Source organism: Eucyclogobius newberryi, unplaced genomic scaffold (genome assembly GCF_026437365.1).
Source record: "Eucyclogobius newberryi isolate DKJ021-1_F unplaced genomic scaffold, fEucNew1.0.hap1 SCAF_11, whole genome shotgun sequence".
In the NCBI taxonomy this organism is placed as follows: Eukaryota; Metazoa; Chordata; class Actinopteri; order Gobiiformes; family Gobiidae; genus Eucyclogobius; species Eucyclogobius newberryi.
In genome coordinates, this window is record NW_027315735.1 from 2,068,448 (window position 1) to 2,089,806 (window position 21,359).

The window sequence follows — 21,359 nt, forward strand, 5'->3', positions numbered from 1 at the left end:
AAAGAGTTTTCTTTCTTAACAAAACATTGCCTCCTTAACTCCTTTTCCAAATTGTTCTCTCTGCATCCAATTTCCAGTGGATGTATGTGAAAGATGCAGAGCCGATTGTTCCTTCCCATATCCAGCAACTTTGGCGGCCATTTTGGTGGTTACACCAGATACCAACTGGTTTTCTGACCCCCCAGACCAGCAAAACTGAACATTTCAGAGTGTCCTTTTATTGTGGCCCATGCTGCCTCAGCAGCATCTTGATGTTCCACACTTGTGAGGTGGGATAGATCATTAAGATGAATTTGAATTGCTCAGTAACACAGATTTGGACGGAATTGTTAACAATATCTGCGAGAAATGGGTCTTTTTTGTGTATGGAAAACGTTTTGTATCTTTGAGTTCAGCTCAAGAAAAGTGGGCTTTGCCTTTATATTTTTGTTATGATGTTAAGATGTACCATTGCTGATTCTATAAGCTGTTATTATCTGTTGTTATATGTAATAATCATATTATTTAACATTGACAACTAAAAAATGACATAATGCCACTGTTATCCTGTAATATGTTGATACGAGGAAAACATCATAAAGTAACTGAATGTTTTAGGGTCGTACATGGGTCGAATCAAATATGTTTTACTTTTCCTACTTCCATTTAAACATACACATTATGGCCTGTTTCCTCCTCCGCACTAACACTCATGCTGCGCCTTCTGTGGAGAAGCCACATTAAGTGTCGTTGTAAACAGAGCGAGCAGTGAGGAGAAGTGGTTGTTCAGCTTCTTCACAGCGAGTCAGCATCAGCAGGTCGAACAGGCAAGGCAAGTTTATTTGTAGAGCACATTTGATACACAAGGCAATTCAAACAGGAAACATGCATTAAATGAATGACCACCATTAACAGACCACATACATAGCATTCCAGACACTCTTTCCCATATGTATTTGACATTGCCATGGTGACAGGTGTCTCCGGGATGATCACTTTTAGATTGATTCTTTCCCATATCAGCGCAATATCTGCACTATCTGTGCTGAGTGTATGTATCACACAGGTAATTAGTGCCACATTGAATTTGTAAATGAAAATAACGATTGTGTCTTTATTGGTTTAGGAAAATACCTTGACCCACAGAATAATGTGTTTGCATAATTAACAACAGCATATGTTAGAAATGTACAAACTCTATATGACAATAAACTAATTCATAGTCAGCAAATTGACAACAAAATTATGTGATTTTTCTTCTTTTTTTTGCTTTAACCAGAACCAGGATATACTTCTGGACAGTTTGTTTCTTTCTCTGCATCTAATGTTACAGTTGTCAAATAACATGACTTGTGTTTTATTTAGATTACTCAATTAATTATGAACTATTAATTGCCAAAGTGATTGTCATAAAGAGTTATTGTATATTTTCACCTGACACCGGAATGTTTGCTTTGTCGGCAAACTACATCACTTCTAACACCTTTGATACTGAAACGATCAGAAAATGTATACCATTGTATTACAATGTATTAAAGCACAATTATGTACCATTAAACAGATATAAAGATGATGACAATAGGAGAAAGAAACTCAACTGTGCAACTTGGCTTCTGGATTTAAATATAATAATACCTGAATCCCCAAAATAATACTAATAATTCGACCCACATCACAGGCACCAGTCAAACAAAGTATACACAACAGAAACAACAGCTCATTTGTTCACTACATGAAATCATTCCTCTTTTTGACACATTTCAGCATCGTTTCAGCCGGCGTTTCAAACTATTACTACCGGTAATCCTGCTGAGTGCTTTACAGAACATCAGCAGCGTCCCTTAAGCATAAATAATGTTGATTTTTCTCTTCAGCGCATAAAAGGTGCTAACCAGCCACTGGAAACTGTGATCCGACGTGCAAAAGGAAAGCTAATGTACCGAGAGGATGTTTACAGCGGCAGTCATTTCACTAAAACGGCAAAGTGCACAACAAGGAAGATGTGAATAGTGAATATTGGAGTAAAGCAAAGACAGAAAATGCGTTTTACTTTCTTTCCTTACTTTTTTTGCACTAAATATCCAGTATTAGTCCATCACTTTTCAAAGATAAACCGCTGCAGAAAAGTAGAAAACATCTAAATTGACAAATGGGTGGCATATCCTTCACCCAAAAAGTTACACAGTGTACTTTTATAGTTTTAGAAGCAAAATATGAAGGCTGTAACAAGTTAATCTTCAGTACATTTAATAATAAGTAATTGTAATCGTTGTCTTGACTGTATCATGACTTCAAAATATGCCGTCTGCAATAATAAGAAGTTTTATGGCTCAGATGAAGCAAGGATTACGCCCAAAAGACACAGGAAACGTGCATATTTTGTGTTTTTGATGACGTGTATACTAGTATCAAGGTGTCGTCAAGTAGCATCAATTTAGCTTGATCTGAGTCAAATTTGGTTAAAAATAATATATTATATCACATATCACAAAAGTAATCCAAACAATAAACACAAAAGTAATCCAAACAACAAAATAATAATGAAATAGCAAAATAGACTTAGTTTTCAGTTACTTTTTCAAATACCAGGCCATATTTTTTTTAACTGGATTTGAATACTTTTTTTTTTTTTTTTTTTTTGCAGTTTCTAAATTATAGGACTTTTGTTTTAAAAATGTAAGACTTAACAAACCATTTTATTTTACTTTTGACTGTCGCCAGAAGTTGCAGTATATTCTCTCTCGATAGCAGAATGCTTGTATCTCCAGTAAACAATACATTTTTCAAAACTTAGATGCTACGTTTTGTGCATGAATCAAATAATTGGCACGAAAGCGATCAAAATATGGGCAAACGTAGTTATTTGAAAAACACTGTAATTGTGTTTTCCAAATCGCTCAAATCAAACGCCCGACATCACTTTTTTGTGTGTTTGTTTTTTTCATTTTCTTGAAGTACATCCTTCAGAGCATAATTATGTGCTTAAATCGCCATTAAACAGATGTGTAAAGATGATGAAAACGGGAGAAAGAAATAACGGTGCAGCTCGGTCTTTGAATCTAAACATCAAGACTGATTCTAAGCTGCAATTAACCCGCTCAACTTTGTCAAGAGCCTCTGTGCACACTATATAATTTGACATTAACCTTGCTGACTCACAAAACATACGCAAACAACATTTAAAATATCGCTCGTGGCTATAAACCTGTCACTTTTGGCTTATTTTCTGACACTGACGACAGCTTTAGAGCAGAAATGTAAAGAATATCACCTCAGATGATATTTCCAGGTATGTTTTTTTCATCGATGCATTTTTGAAAGGTTTAAAGTGCTTTTAAGTAGCTCGGGCGTAGCATTGAACCGCTGCTGTTTACGCTAACGGTACATTTCTGAAGTTTTGTAATTCTCTGTGCTGCCGTTGTGTCCCTGGGCAAGACATCATAATTGCCAGTGTGAATCATTACGTTAACTGCAGTATATTTAGGCGATAACATGGCGATTCATCAGCTCGTAGGCTCAAGAGGGTCAAAAACAAAATCGCTTCAAAACCACATTGGAAACACGCCACCGCAACATTTTTTTTAATTTTTGTATATACTTTTTGAATGGTTAGAGTTATCATAGATGAGAGAGTCAATGTCCCAATGGAAAACCTCCAAAACAGGAGGGGGCGCTGGAGGAGGTATTCACTGTTATCGGCTGGCAGGTGCTGGCAGGTGCTGGCAGGTGCTCTGCTTGTTTGTAGGAACCTGTACCAGAAATCATTGGATCCAAATGCAATTTCCTCACTGAACAGTAAACGACAAGCCCAGGCCTCATAACTGTTTTCTTTCTAGCGTAATGTGTTTTTAATGTGCTTCTTAAGTGTGTCCTGATGATGAATGTGTTGAGCCTCGTCACCTGCTGGGACAGACAATAACATTTATCGACAATATCACATTTATCTGTCTTAAAGGAGACATATTTTGTTTTTTCCCCAGGTACTAAAACATAAGTAGATTCATATTTTACATTTAGTTCGTTGCAAACTGCCATTTTCATTTAAAACGGTCTAGAAATAGAAACAGATTAATTGATTTCCTGTTCAAAACTGCAGAACTGATAAGCTCCGCCTCATTTTCAAATAATCCCTCTAAGTTTAGGGGATGTGGGCCCCATCCATAGGGGGTAGGTGAAAACAGGAATTTTTCTGAGCTCAGTTGCAGGAATCTATCACAAATACAACATTGAGTCAAAATAATGCTGTTGTAACAAGATTAAAAGGTAATTAATATGTCCACAGTCCCACAAATGTGTCAGATAGATAGATTTTTAAGTGCTGAATAAATATATAATATTGACCAATCAAATATATACATTTACTTACAGGGCCAGATCATTCAACAAAAAGGCACCACGTGGTTCTCCGGCCGTCTACATCCACGTACTGACCAGCCCCACCCCTGCTTAGCTTTAGCTGAGGTCAGGCATTCTAACGGTGATGAGAACGTGAACTTAGAGCGTAAAATACATTTAACTATACACCTTATTTTTTTATCTTACACTTGGAGGGCGTTTTATGCCGTTCACGGCAAGATAAAAAAAGAAATACGAGCAATAAGTGAGAAGATGACTTGAATATGAGAGGCTCGATAGCCAATTCACTTGAAGTTTCATTCCAATATCACACTGAGAGTAACTTTATGGTAACATTACAGGTCTAAGGTTTTCACTTTGCTCATAATATTAGACCTTTATATTCCTTCCACCAGAAAAGTGACATAATGCATCTTTAAGAACATTAAAACTGGTATTTTCCACTGGAATAGTGCGCAGCGCATCTTTCCTCCAAAAACGTTCTGTGCTTCTTTATCCGTCCTCTTTTTCCATTGAATCGTTTTATCGAATCGTTTCATTCTTAATCTTCTCGCAACAGTTTTCATTGATTTTGTTCTGTGATACCCACTGCTTTGGTCAATATCGTTTCACTTTGAACACGAGACAACAGCGAACAACAAAACCACATTAAAGTAAAGTCTCACTCACCCTTCATCCTGAGCCCCTCGGGAATGGCATCCTGTTGGAACAAAGAGAAAATGACATGTGAAAATGCAAGATGATTCTGTGTTGACAAAAATGTGTCTTATAAATTGGAATTCATGACAAAGAGGGTGATTGTTGGTTTTAATATCTTGCCATAAGCTTCTGGTAGATGCAGCGAAAGTTCTACCAAAAAGAATAATAGTAATGTGTAAAAATTGGCCAAAATATTGTGGATGGAGCGATGTAGAAGCTTCTCAACTTGTGGCAGAAAGAACTGACAAGGGGAATATGTTGTTCAAGTGGATAAGATTTCACTAAAATCATAATTATTCATAAAAAATGTTCCCTATAGTGTGACGTAACATTTTACTTCTTGGTTAAATATGGGCTGTCGATGTAACGAGTTTAATAGACTGGGACTTTAACTAACTTAGAAGTTCAGCTTGTGTGGTTCAAGGACAAAAGTTAAGGCCTATTTGATTGTGTGAATCGGGGTCTTTGTGGGGGCGGGGCATAGCGTTAATATTTCATCGTGAAAAATGTATTTGTGACGATGTATTATAAGCACGGGTTAGGATTAAGGTTAAATTTAGGACCAGTTCATTTTTGTTAAGGTTGAGGCTTTGGCTAAATGCTGAACTTTTATGGAATCTTGTGTGAATCATTTGTTTTTCCTGTATCCATGGAGACCGGGCAAGGAGGTATTAGCTATCCATGGGTTTCAGATTGATGAGAATCTTGGATCATCACCATAGAGATCAGTAATGTAAAACTAAATATTATATCTTTAGACTGGGAAAAACAGACCTGTGAAACGCTACAAGACTTTCCAGAGAAATGACCTGCTCCCCCTGTTTGTCCTGTTTGTCATTCCATAACGGCATAAAGAGCCAAAGTTGATCTAAATCACACAAAAATGACTATTTGACAAATAAAAACATGTATTCAAACATCCATTTATTTCAATACAACACGGCGGAACTTCGTTGCAATTGTTTAACTTTTATTTGCAACTTGACTGATGTAAAATTCTGATAAATATTTGCCGTGGATACTGGATGAAATCGGACATATTCATAAGGGGAAATATATTTTAGAGGAATAGTACATTTTTGAAACATAAAAGCAACAAAAGAGTATTCCTGCAACTTTTACATTAAGTATGAGTGTATGATGGGACTAAACTGGTACTAAACTCAGAACTAGACCAGGACCAGAACAAGACCAACCAGACAGTTCTGTCTGTGCGTCATGTAGCCGAAGGTGTTAGCGTTAGCATACGTCATGTAGCTGAAAGTGTTAGCGTTAGCATACGTCATGTAGCCGAAGGTGTTAGCGTTAGCATACGTCATGTAGCTGAAAGTGTTAGCGTTAGCATACGTCATGTAGCTGAAGGTGTTAGCGTTAGCATACGTCATGTAGCTGAAGGTGTTAGCCTTAGCATACGTCATGTAGCTGAAGGTGTTAGCGTTAGCATACGTCATGTAGCTGAAGGTGTTAGCGTTAGCATACGTCATGTAGCTGAAGGTGTTAGCGTTAGCATACGTTATGTAGCTGAAGGTGTTAGCGTTAGCATACGTCATGTAGCTGAAGGTGTTAGCGTTAGCATACGTTATGTAGCTGAAGGTGTTAGCGTTAGCATACGTCATGTAGCTGAAGGTGTTAGCGTTAGCATACGTTATGTAGCTGAAGGTGATAGCGTTAGCATACGTCATGTAGCTGAAGGTGTTAGCGTACGTCATGTAGCTGAAGGTGTTAGCGTTAGCATACGTCATGTAGCTGAAGGTGTTAGCGTTAGCATACGTCATGTAGCTGAAGGTGTTAGCGTTAGCATACGTCATGTAGCTGAAGGTGTTAGCGTTAGCATACGTCATGTAGCTGAAGGTGTTAGCGTACGTCATGTAGCTGAAGGTGTTAGCGTTAGCATACGTCATGTAGCTGAAGGTGTTAGCGTTAGCATACGTCATGTAGCTGAAGGTGTTAGCGTTAGCATACGTCATGTAGCTGAAGGTGTTAGCCTTAGCATACGTCATGTAGCTGAAGGTGTTAGCGTTAGCATACGTCATGTAGCTGAAGGTGTTAGCGTTAGCATACGTCATGTAGCTGAAGGTGTTAGCGTTAGCATACGTTATGTAGCTGAAGGTGTTAGCGTTAGCATACGTCATGTAGCTGAAGGTGTTAGCGTTAGCATACGTTATGTAGCTGAAGGTGATAGCGTTAGCATACGTCATGTAGCTGAAGGTGTTAGCGTACGTCATGTAGCTGAAGGTGTTAGCGTTAGCATACGTCATGTAGCTGAAGATGTTAGCGTTAGCATACGTCATGTAGCTGAAGGTGTTAGCGTTAGCATACGTCATGTAGCTGAAGGTGTTAGCGTTAGCATACGTCATGTAGCTGAAGGTGTTAGCGTACATCATGTAGCTGAAGGTGTTAGCGTTAGCATACGTCATGTAGCTGAAGGTGTTAGCGTTAGCATACGTCATGTAGCTGAAGGTGTTAGCATACGAGCAAATTAAATTGCATTTCAAGATGAAACGTCTGTTTTCTATCTAATATCTAATCCATCTAAGCAATTTCCCCAAAAAATGCGACTTATACTCCAGTGCGACTTATATACGTTTTATTCTTCTCGATTATGATTTTTTTTGGCTGGTGCGACTTATACTCCGGAGCGACTTATACTCCAGAAAATACGGTCTATGTAAAAAAAAAAAAAGTCTGCAATCCACTTGTACTGCGCTAAAACACGCTTTATCTGTACTTTTCGAGACACGTCATCAAACTGAAATAACTAGACAACATTTAAGTGTCTCTTTAACGGGAAAGAAGGTGTACTTCCTCTAAAGCTCAGCAGTGGTGTGGACATGACATGACAGACGGGCTAATGGACGCAGTGCTGACTCTGGCCTCAACACGACCCGCGGGTGGAAAAGAGGCCATGAATATTTGATGGTACGGACGAATCTGCATATCTCATCCCTGGAAGTCTCATACACAAGTGGAGAGAGGGCCGGGTGGTCTCATTAGCATGCGTGCGTCTACTGTTTAGGAAATTACAGTGTGAGGCGCCTACAGACTTATAATTATCGGTTGACAGATGTTACAATGTTCTGCTTTTCGTAGGGTTGGAAACAAATGATATGTATTTTTGGGGGCGATAAAAAGGAAGTTGGAGGTATATATTTATCCAATATATTTAGTGATGTAATGATACAAGTTATGTTTTAAATTGTGTTTATTTTGGCGACATTTACTGTTATTCTGGCTCTTAACAGTCCATTTTAACGACTGAAAATGTTTGGTTACGTCCTTTTTTCCTCTGCACTCGTCTACTATTGAAGTAGCCGTTAGGAGCGGCTAATTGATATGAGTGCGCGGTAATTGACATGCGTAAATGCCGATCCTTAACGCCTCGTTTCACAGCTCATTCACAGATCACATGATCACTTTACAGCAGGTATTTTTGAGAGAAGCAATGTTTATAATGTCGCGGTCGCATTTCACCAGCTGAAGTGGAAAAAAGGACAAATAGCGTCAAAACATTTACACCAACTCTTCACAAATACATTTTCTTTTAACCCTGACTCCAGACGGTCCGGAGTGAGAACATGGCCCAGCATGATGACAGCTCAGCTTGTGGGAGAATCTCTCTTCTCCACACGGATGCGCTGATAGAAAAACCAAGCCCTGTTTTGTAGCTGGCGCGAGCTACGCTAAAGTCAACTTTTATTCTTGAGTTAGCGGCTGAGTCCAGAGCATTTAAGAGCTGTGTCAATCCGAGTCACGACTGGTCAGGTGCGTCACATTCAGGCGCACTACGGCATCACGGACACACACAAACTGACCACTCTACGGACAATACAGGCGCTGTGCTACATGTCGTGGCCTTAATCTGAAAGTAAATTGGATTATCGTTGATTGTTGAAGGGAACAACACTGCCTTTTGTTTATAAGACTTTCAGTGCTATTTTTGCCTGATTATTTAACAGTACATTGAGTATCAAACATAGTATTCACACAGTTTCAGGACATCTTTGTATTACAGTCGAACCGTGTCAAGAGACAGGGAAAAAGGCCTTCAGCAACAAAAGCTCCCAGACTGTGCAACAAAACACAGACTATTTCAATGAGATCATCAAATGCCTGTCAATGCATTGAAAGCACTTGATAAAGAAAACCACATGCCAGTGCACTTGCCTGGCATGATTGTATTCCATTTTGTGTGTGTTTATATATATAATCGCTATAGGCCTGGTCAGGAGCGTCTAACTGGAGGATTAGCCTATTAGCCTATTAGCCTAATATGTTGATGTGGGAAAGACACAAACTCCAGGCCACAAGTGGTTTTAACGCCGGGCTTTGTGAGTAAATCTGCCGCGCTTAACCTGCTGCTAAAAGGTGAAGACATTACTCATATTTAAGCTACGATTCATGACAGCTGAGTAAACGGTGTCAGCGCTGCCTTGTATTAACCAGGCTCAGTACAGCGTCGCCGACTGTCGACAGGGTAAGCGCCGTTCCCAGCATGCACCTGTGTCCCTGTGACATTCTGCTCGCCGCGGCCCCATCGGAGGCGCTGACATTTTAAATTGCACTATGATATGAAATCGCCTCATTTGCATACAGCAGCCAGTGTCCCCCCTCGGTCTCCATTTGTCTGACGAGTGATTTCCCCTGGGCTGAATGCTAACACGTGCTGCCTGCGCCGCCTCTACTCAGACCCCAAAAAGTACCAACGAATATCACAAGAGGGATTTTGACGGTTATTTTATCACTTGGATCTCTTGGTCGTGTGACGTTTAAGTAGGTGTACTTTGGATTTTAAAGAGAAACAAAAGTATCTCAGCAGAACAACAAAATGGTCCAATCTGCATCTTAAAAAGTATTATTATTTCAACATTGTAAGTTTAAATCTGTTCTTTTCTTCTGTATCTACCTCTGTATTTACCTGCGTTGCACCAATGAAATTTCCCCATGTGGGACAATAAAGGAATATCTTATCTTATCTTATCTTAAAGGCTTTATTATTAGAAACAATTTCAGTACGATTGAATTAACTCAACCTCTAAATGACCGTCTCCAAATTTCTGTTTTCAGATTTATATGTCCCAAATATGAGCAAATTTAGCCATTTCTTACAGATAAAATGCCTTATTCAAGATTAAAACATTATATTCACATTTTGAATACATTTTTCTCACATTGTTTGTAAGTAAACAATAGACCAAAAAAGTGATAAACTGGTATTTAAAATTTAAGATGCAGTGTATTTACTTTATATTATAGCTATCAGATTAAAATAAATTGATAGTGCTGATAGTGTAATGATGGTGTTAATAAAAGTGGTTTGTGTTTTGCATGTGAAATTATTTAGAATTGAATCTGAAAGCAGAATGAGCTCCTCAATTGGGCAACACTGCACGTCTAATCTGATTTTCGGTGAGTATCTAATGTGAGTAATCTGATTTCTCTCTGATTGTTCACACTTTCTTGGTTTTGAAAAGGAAAATTTCAATAAACACAAACAATAAAATAACATTTGAGAGCGTTATATTGTCTTTGTCTTCCAAATACAACTGTTACACATGTTAACACAACAAAAATCAGATCTAATCATTGGGTTATCTCAATATTACAGTTATCATAATTTCCCTGACCATAAATGCACCCGGAGTGAATAATCTGAATCATTCAATTTGAATGTGACCTCGGCATGTGGTGTGGATACAAATCTGATTTTAGCAAAGAGACTGCATTCTGACCAAGCAAATCACATTTATCTTGGTCACATTTTTCTACTTGAACCGACAGGAATTAAACACAATTAAAGAGTAAAACGCGTGGCAGACAACAACAGTGAAGCTACAGAGTGCAAATAAAGTGAGGCTTTTGACTTAATTGGAATGTTGGCCAAGAAAGTGTGACAAAGATAAATATCCGCTTCTGCCCATTTAAGGAAAAAAAGTAAAGATGGCTTATTTTAGTCTGTGTGGCGTGACAACTCCTGGTTCTGTCCTCTTCTGCGCTCACACACACAAACTGCCTCTCCTATACAACAAAACACATCTGAATTGAGCATCGAGACCTGCAGTGTGAACATACTGGAGCTTTAGCCTTTTAGAATGCTCATGCCACTCCCCCGTGCACATGCCACTCCTCCGTGCACATGCCACTCCCCCGTGCACATGCCACTCCCCCGTGCACATGCCACTCCCCCGTGCACATGCCACTCCCCCGTGCACATGCCACTCCCCCGTGCACATGCCACTCCCCCGTGCACATGCCACTCCCCCGTGCTCATGCCACTCCCCCGTGCTCATGCCACTCCCCCGTGCTCATGCCACTCCCCCGTGCTCATGCCACTCCCCCGTGCTCATGCCACTCCCCCGTGCTCATGCCACTCCCCCGTGCTCATGCCACTCCACCGTGCTCATGCCACTCCCCCGTGCACATGCCACTCCCCCGTGCACATGCCACTCCCCCGTGCTCATGCCACTCCCCCGTGCACATGCCACTCCCCCGTGCTCATGCCACTCCCCCGTGCTCATGCCACTCCCCCGTGCACATGCCACTCCCCTGTGCACATGCCACTCCCCCGTGTGGACTGATACAACACACACGTATCACATCACATCTCTCGTCTCCCGTAGATTTCTGTCCACTTCTGCGTCAGCTCGAACTCGTCTTTCTCCGTCTTCATTTTGCCCCGTACACTGAGGGAACTATATTGATAGATCCATGAGCTTAGGCACGCGGAAACGTGGGCACCTTTAAGTCTTGTGCACTTTTGAACCACAATTAAGAAACAATGTTCAGTTAGTCTCTTCTCTAATTCTAACGTCGCATCATGATAGAGACCATGATTTTAAAGGAATAAAATGTAGAAAGAACGTCAACTCAACGCTCAAACCCTCATCTGAACTCCTGTTGACCCTGAGAGATGGTCTGAGCAGAGACCATTGCATGAAAACTGACCTGCTCTAACTCATTTTCTGCCTTAAATGGGACGCCAGATCAACATGTTGTAAGTCTGGACATTATTGATGGACATTTCACCAGGGGACGGCTATAAAAACTGAAATGACCCAACAACATCTGAGGTTTTTTCCTGTGCATTCAGCATTTTTCTGGTCAGCAATGTCAGTAATGTCCTTGTTTTTATGGACTTCATTTCAGAAATAACCAATAACCTTTTCATTCAGTCAGCTTTCCTTCTGTTTCATATTTGTTTTCAGAGCCGAGTTCCTGTATGTGCTGTGGAAAATGTTGTTCCAAGACCCTTCATGCTGCTCGGTCCTGACTTCTGCCCTCTTTGTTGCATTTAGTTTAAAAATCTGGACTCAAAGCGAACCACGGAGACATTTGTAATCGATTCACATTCACGGACTAATAAATGATAAATCACAGACATGAGCATTCACACACGACTAGAATTACCCGAGGACCTCTGAGTTTGCGGAATTACACGAGCTAAAATTAGAGGGATGTTTAAATGTTTAAGGACATGGACGATTCACACAAGCGGCCTTCATAATTAAAACATTTACCTGAGGTCTTTAGGTAAAACTAATCCTGTCCGAATGGAGTATAAAACAGCGCAGAAGATCTCGGAGCTCGATATCACACATTTGGGAAATTTGGAACTGATTGTTTTCTGAGGCTCGGAGGAAGAGGACTTCATAAACAGGATTCATCAAACCCGGCCTCACGGGCTGGAGCCCAAGGGCCAATGGAGAGAGCGGGCCTGTCGCTGAGCAGCCGATTACACTGCGATTGCAATCAAACGCCCACAGCAGGACAGCAGCAGGCCCCAGCGGCCAATCAGAAGTGATATTGGGGGAATTGGGTGGGGTCAATAGTAGACAAGCTGACATCTGACACAATGAGCAAATGGAGTCAAATAGGCACAAAATAACACATGAGAAAGGTCCTGGAAAAAGGAGGAAAACAGGTGGATTTAGAACCACCGACAAAGACGTGCAAGAGCCATTACAAACGCCGTCTTTCAACTTGTTTACGATAAAGACGCTGCAACGTAGAGCCTCCGAGACGATCGAGATAAACACACCACAAGGCAGGCACTTTCTATGAACACAGGCTTTACTGAGCTTTTGTGACTCCTCCAGGCTTATGCAGATGTTGGGTATATTATATAATTGTGAGCCCAGAAAAAAGTCAAGTCATTAGCGTTATATTCTGTTACATGTTCTGCCGGGCCCACGCTGCTTTTGTGAAGGTGAAGTCATAATATGTAGGCTTGTATTGACTGGGGTCCGCACTTGTTCAGGATCTTCAGCATTTAGTATTTAAAAAGCCTAAACAACATTTAATCAACATATTTTTAATGAAAAAGAAAGAAATAAATAACAACTAAAATTATATATATATAAAAAAAGTACAGAGCATCATCCTCAAAAAATCATCATATCTCAAGGTGACCCTGCCTCAAACAAGCATGAATAAAGCTAAATACAACTCCAGGTATGTGTTTGATTTCGCAGAATAGTTGTCCTTTAATCCAGCTGCTTTCACAAAACTTCACCTCCTCCAACTAGAAGAAGAACAAGTTTGGTACCGAGCCTTAAACGAACTCCAAATGTTAAAGTTCGATGCATCCCGCAGTCAGAAACAACACAACCCCACAAGTTATTGTCACAGGTACCAACGGTGGCCGCCGCCTTCACCCGCCGCCTTCACCCGCCGCCTTCACCCGCCGCCTGGACCCGGCGCCTGCACCCGGCGCCTGCACCCGCCGCCTGCACCCGCTTCGTTAAGGGTGTGAGATGACAGATACGTGTGAAAAATCCATACAGCAGCAGCACACAACATCAAAAGAACGACGAGAGCAGGGACGAGCACAGACAACGCAGGTTTTTTAGCTGCGGCTCCTCTGCTTGTCTTGTTATTGTAGCAGATTGGCCCCGTACAGTGAGCGCTCTCCGGGCCCCAGAGGAGGTTTTACTCTGTGCTGGTTACCTCGGCCGTGGGCTGCCTGCCATTTGAAAGCAGACAGCCCATCAGGATGAGTGACGTGAGCCGGGGAGAGCACTGACCAGCCCGGGAGCCCGTGTGGATGCGGAGGGGACGCAGACAGGAGCCGTGTGTCACATCAGGAGGGCTCCAAGCTTCAGGGCGGTGTAGGTTTGTATTTTCCACACTATAGGGCGCACTGGATTATGATAACTGTCCATGAATGGTCTATTTTTGATCATTTTTCATATATAAAGACACTATAAGGCACATTAAGCGAAACAAAACCGTCAGATAAGGTTAATTACCCAAATTAACCGAACCAGCCGCGGAAATGAATCCTGACTCAAATGAAAAGTGTATTGTGAATGGACCCATAGATTAACCTATTATTATTACAATGATTTGGTTATGTTTCAGATGTTAATATTCAGAAAGAGCTATTTACATCTCTTAAATATGTGCGCGTAGTTCTCCAAAGATTTGTTATAATTTTGTGTGTATTGATATCATAAGGGGATTTTTTAAACTACACAACTGTTTTCAAATCTCATTAAATGATATGTAATGTAATAATATCTACAATAAAGTCATGGTTTGTAATTATCCTCTGTGGAACTGGCCTGGGACAACAGAGTCTTTGCTGTTTATCCGACATATTGACACTGCAACTGTGACAAACATGAATATGCACTGTCCCTTTCGTGACCTGAACACCCATGTTGTTTATGACAGAAAACTAGAATTCATATACTTTGTCCTCGTCTGTGTCGCCGGCTGTGACTCGCCCTGCACGGTCCCTCTCCACGCTTTATCCTTGGGTCATTTCGATTCGCCATTTGGCCAGAGCCTCGCGCCGGATGCTGCAGCTTCGCACACAGTCGTTCTCGCCTCCATTTTGTTTGTCCTGCCACACACCGCCTGATGTCACAATGATAAACTCTCCCAAATTGCTTTTCGTCCCCTGTGTCAAACGGCCTTTCCTCCAAGCATCACTCATTTTCTGAAATCTGCATCACAGTCGAAAACAAAAAGCTTATTTGAACTGTCTCGTTTTTTTCTTTTTTGTGCTGAATTGCTCATGCAAATCTTTTCATGGTAACTTTCCGAATCGGGACTAAAGGAATTACGGGCAGAACACGGGGCCGCGGATTTATCTTTATGGCTGGGTGACTTTTGATTGAAGTCTTTGTGAGGCGGGCTTATAAGGTCATAGCCGATCCTGTTAGCGCTGTGGAAAAAATATCCTTGAGTGTGGGGACGGTGGCATTAGCACAGTCAGGCTATCGGAGGGCAGCGGGTTAGCAACCGACGCTGCCAAGATGACAACGGGAGCGGTGGAGTAACGGGGAGCGGTCGGAACAAGAGCATCTCGTATCACTGACATCTTAAACGATTATGTATGAAACTAGAATCAAAACGCTGTGACAAAAGGAAATGTTGACCTTTCCTCAAATGTGGTAGAACGGTCTTTATTACAAAGTGTAAAAGACCATGTGATAATATTGGATAAATGGATCTTATTTGTGTTGAAAATTACATTCTGTAGATTAGGTGGAGCAAAATGAAGGAAACATAACTTTTTTTTAAATAATGAACTGGCTTCAGATCCAAATGCTAAAGATTTAAATTATTACCATTAACTACAATTTAGTATTCCCAGGGTGGTATTGTCAGTTATTTTGCTTCTCTATTACAAAAGACAGAAAAATACAACTTTCTAGTCTCACAATTCAAAATCTCAACTATAAATGTCATATTATGAAACAGGGTCAACATTTCTGTGTCCAGTAAAATCTTGATTTTGCCTTAATCAATCAAATATAAAAAAGAGCCTATTAAATAAAGAAACATTTGATGGTGTTTTCTCACTTGTCTCTGATGTTACTCACATGGCTGGGTGGCCAAAAATGAAAAATTAAATACCATGATTTTTCACATGTAATTCAGACGCTAATATTTAGTTTTTAATGAAATCACGTTATTTCACATCACTTTTGCCTCCATAGCATGCTACCTTTTCCTTTTGAACTGTTGGCCTCTAAATAACTAATCCCACCTGAATTTTAATGGTTAGATAAAGGGTAAATAACACAACAGAACAATTAGTCAAATTAATTTAAAAGGTCGAACCAAAAAAACAACACAATCTGCTGTTACACATGGCATTTCACCTGCGTTATGTGGCTCTGGTTGGGCACGAGGAGTAAAAGTACACTGTACTGCAGGGGTCTCCCATTATATTTTCCAGGGGGCCAGATTTTTCCGAAGGCTACGGTTTGAACTCCAAAACCGCTCCACAGTTCTATGATTTATCGCTGTAATATCCACAAACAACTCCCTGTATTGCAATTCAACATACAAAAAATACAGATACTTGCTGTGAAAAACAAAATAGTACTGTTCACTAAAAACAGGACCAAGCCAAAGCAAACCAAGTGTCATTCAATAACCATAACCATAGTTGAAATAGTGCAGAAAGAATTACATCTTAATCATCAGTTATGGTGTTACACTCACACCAAATCCTCAGTTGAGCTTTATTTACAGTGTCTGCAGCTTTACAAAGTTTGTGCTTTGACAGAGCAGTGTTTTCAGATAAAAAGTAATAATAGTTATGGGGAAACGAGCCGCTCACTGCCGTATAGGTGTAATTATCGAGTCGAGAACAAACCAGAACATACTGTATACTGACGATTTATTTTGAGCCTCATTTGGTGTGTGTGTCACCACGTCCCACTGTGAGTATGAATCTATAGAACCTTTCACGCCCGCTGACATCACACTACAGAGCACTTTGAAGCATCAGTGCATTTTGAGATTATGATTATGACGCAAGTGACTACTTTACATCATATTCTTGAGTGGAGGACTACTTTACATCTTCTATTCCTGATTTTAGAACTAGTTTACCTCATATTCTTGAGTGGAGGACTACTTTACATCTTCTATTCCTGATTTTAGAACTAGTTTACATCATATTCTTGAGTGGAGGACTACTTTACATCTTCTATTCCTGATTTTAGAACTAGTTTACATCATATTCTTGAGTGGAGGACTACTTTACATCTTCTATTCCTGATTTTAGAACTAGTTTACCTCATATTCTTGAGTGGAGGACTACTTTACATCTTCTATTCCTGATTTTAGAACTAGTTTACATCATATTCTTGAGTGGAGGACTACTTTACATCTTCTATTCCTGATTTTAGAACTAGTTTACATCATATTCTTGAGTGGAGGACTACTTTACATCTTCTATTCCTGATTTTAGAACTAGTTTACCTCATATTCTTGAGTGGAGGACTACTTTACATCTTCTATTCCTGATTTTAGAACTAGTTTACATCATATTCTTGAGTGGAGGACTACTTTACATCTTCTATTCCTGATTTTAGAACTAGTTTACCTCATATTCTTGAGTGGAGGACTACTTTACATCTTCTATTCCTGATTTTAGAACTAGTTTACCTCATATTCTTGAGTGGAGGACTACTTTACATCTTCTATTCCTGATTTTAGAACTAGTTTACATCATATTCTTGAGTGGAGGACTACTTTACATCTTCTATTCCTGATTTTAGAACTAGTTTACCTCATATTCTTGAGTGGAGGACTACTTTACATCTTCTATTCCTGATTTTAGAACTAGTTTACATCATATTCTTGATTTTAGGACTACTTTATATCATCTCCTTGATTTTAGGACTAGTTTACTTCATATTCTTGGTTTTAGGACTACTTTATATCATATTCTTGATTTTAGGACTAGTTTACTTCATTTCCTTCATTTTAGGACAAGTTTACATCATATTCTTGGTTTTAGGACTAGTTTACATAATTCAGCAAAGAGGACTTATTTCAAATTAGAATATCTGCTTCCAATATTTAATCAAGATTCAGAATTCAAAGGCGGACTAGTAAAACAAGTATTTAGTTTGTGCTGGACTTCATTTCATTACAGAACTGGGGAAATGTAAGAATAATGCTTTTCCCTCTCATTTGCACCAAGCTAATTATGCACCAAAACTATTACTTTCCCTGAAGGGGCTATTCATTTTTGATTGGTTTGGCTAATGACCTCGAGCAAAGTGAACGGTGACGAACGGTTGACTTGATTTAGAGCGATGTTTTTGACATTTGCGTAGAAAGCCGTATCAGTATTCACCCTCCTGGACTGAATACATCACTGTTTGTTTGTGGTCGCCTCCATTTCTCCTGGCTTTCTCCGGCACACTTCAAAACAATATTGCATCTCAGCTTTTGTGGAGGTTGGGATTGAAAGGAATGAGAGAAAGGATTGAGAAAAAAGATTGACCTCCATCAGGCAGGCAATGTTTTTGTCAGTGTTTGTTTGTTGCTTTGTCACAACTTGAAAGTCTGCTTTGGATGGGCTATTTCTTTGAAATGCAATGTGATTTGCAATACACAAATTCTCTGCAGTGCTTTCATGTCAGATGCCCTTCCAAATGCTGTGTTTGTCAGGATTAAGAACGAACACACATTGTGAAAGTTACAAAGTTATATGTTTGCTTGGAAATGGAATTTGTTGTTTGTTTTGTAGTTTGAAACCTTTATGTCAAACTATTCAAATATTGTCCTACAATATCATCACACAGTATTGTAGAGACTATAGCAGACTCATCACTGTCTTATTCCAAATCTTTCTCTTTTAAACTTCATTAATATCATTATTTTTAGTTATTGTTGGCTTGACGAAGCAAAGGATTATGGTCTATGTAGTTCCCCCTTATCCCCTAATGCAATACAATAATGAGTATGCAAACAACATCATGGATGTTATGTTAGTTTATGATTCAAACTTGGATATTTAGCTAATGTCGTTAAGCTCAGTTTGATCTTTTTATTGTATGACTCACATACAATTCAATTATTCAATGTAGGCGTTATTTATTAGTATTCATTTTTGTGTTGCATTATTCAGTTACAAGAGGTAAAAGCAAGAATCCAAAATGTCAGAACCAGAAAGGTTGGCTTAATGCAAATCCAATTCAACTTTGTTTTCTGGACTCCTGTTCCAACAATATAAAAACATTGCAGTTGTACATGTTTTAAGTTTTAGTCCAGTAATGGGTGGTGTACTTCACATTATCTGTACGTGTATGCACCGAACACATGCATAACTATATTTCATCAAGCATGCAACCCTCTACACGTACATACATGTCACCATCATCTAACATGCTTGACGATATATACCCATTATATTTTGTGAGTAAATATCCTAGACTTGTCCGCTTAACCTTAAAATCATGACTTTTGTAACTTATATACTTTTCAAACTGATCAGATTTTGAGTTACTGTTTCGAGTCCCAATAAATTCCGAAAGCATATTACGACTATATCCACCTGCTTTCTCTTTCATTGCCGTGCTTTTTTGAGTGACTTTGGTAATTAAACTAATGTGCTATGTCCGCCTGCAGGGCTGCGCTGATGAGACGCTACGAAGATGATGCATGGGATTTTCCAATTGAATGAAACCAGCCCATTGCCCTTATTACATCTGCATACTTATCATTTGTCTTGTGTGAGGACGGGGGAAGAATGTACGGACTGAACAAAGATGAAAAATGTCTCTATCCGCTCCGGCTTTTCAAGGGCAATTTTGTTTGAGAGTTTTGCGCTGTTAAGCACACCACAAAGACCCCGGGGTCATCATCTTGTCAGCAGTGTTGAGTGAGTGAGTGAGTGGGCAGTGCCGGTTTCAAAGTGGTCTCGCTTTGATGAGTTTTGTTACTAGACGGTAGTATGCTATTTATACATATTTTGTTTGCAATAACGTCATGGAATGAGCAAAGGCAGCGTGGACTCATCTTCACAAAAGTTTTATAATTGCAAGGTTTTGAGCTGTATTGAGTGTTTTGTATTGCTCTGCAAGAGAAATCGCAATTGAACGAAAATTGGTATAATTGCACGTAGCTGTAACAAGAAAGACCAAAGTGCTGTCTCCATAAAGCTCCCAAATACTAAAGCTTTTAAAAGAGTTTAAACTGTGCAAAGTGGCCACATTATATCGCCCTTTTCTACCTACAAGGCAATCAAAGTGCTTTACATCAAGGAAACAGTCACCCATTCACACACACAATCACACACCAGCGTGTGCAGACACTGGGGGCGAGTGTCTTGCCCAAGGACACAAGGACAGTATTCACCTGAGGCAGCTGCGATCGCACCGCCAAACCTCTACCAGGAGAGAGCGGGACAAACCTTTATTTGAAAATGCATGCCTATGACTATGCATCCTTGTGGCTTGCATTCTTTTAGTCACCTTGGTCTAAGGAAGCCTATTTTTTGTATTTAAAATGTATTGGAATAAATTAGAAACCCCCCAAAAACCCCAAATACTTCAATGAGGTATGATTGGAGCTGTCAGCAGGGGGAATGAACAATGGAAAAATGAATGAAGCCCTTCGGCATCGTGAATGTTATGGCTGTGAAAAGTCTGTGACGCAGCAATCCATGGAAAAGTGAGTGACTTGTAGGTGCTCAGAGTAGACAATCTCATAAACAGGAGCAAAATACAACTCCAGGTATGTCTTTGATGAGGGGACAACAATATAACAGGATTAAAAACTAAAAATATTTAGTCATTGCGTTACCCCCACCTCTTGTTCCAACGTAATGCTTTAGCTTCCTTCATCCTTCTGCTGGATTCCTCTAAAGCTCCATATAGCGAACCTACACGCTGATGCAGCCTTTGCAATGTAACTCTACACAATCCGGTCGGAGGAAGTGTTTGGCTGCGTCTCATCCCTGAACAGCTCCAGAGCCGGGCAGAACTGCTCTATCTGCAGTTTACCCAGATCACATTACACCATTTGTGGGTGTTGAAGTTCAAATCTCTTCACTTCCTTAGCACACATAGACTCAGAGGTCGAGAGAGAGAGAAGGGGGGACAAAGAGAAAAGGGGAAAGTAAGCGATGGAGAGAAAATTGGAGTGAGAAGGAGGGACAAAGGTAAATAGAAAGAGAGGGGGAGCGAGAGATTGGGAAAGATAAGGGGAGAAAAGAGAGGGGAGGGGCGGGGGCAATGAGATATCGACACGGGGAGAGAGATAAAGAGAAGGGTGGGGAAGAAAAAGAGAAACAGAAAAGGATGGGGTAGAGAGAATGAGAGGAAGAAAGATGATTTATTTTAGTATGTTTATAAGAGAACACATTAATGCAATAACAACAAGAAGAAAGTGTGAAAGAGAGACTGAGAAAGAGCAAGAGAGAAGAGCGTAACAAAGAGAGGGATAAAGAAAGAGGATGAGAGAGAGATTGTGAAAGAGAGAGAAGGGGGCAGAGAGAAGGAGCGCGAAGAGCACGCCAAAGCGAAAGAGTAAAAAAGGAAAGGTTAGGAGAGAAACTGAGAGGAACAAAG

The 21,359-nt window shown here is 40.0% G+C and overlaps 1 protein-coding gene across 1 annotated transcript in view; it reads right to left on the reverse strand.

The window, feature by feature from the left end:
• fstl5 (follistatin-like 5) overlaps nt 1-21,359 on the reverse strand; it is a 359,931-nt gene that overhangs the window by 273,216 nt on the left and 65,356 nt on the right. The window contains exon 3 of the mRNA XM_072434789.1: nt 5,005-5,035. Within this exon, the coding sequence (XP_072290890.1) occupies nt 5,005-5,035 (31 nt within the window). The remainder of the gene's footprint in view (nt 1-5,004; nt 5,036-21,359) is intronic.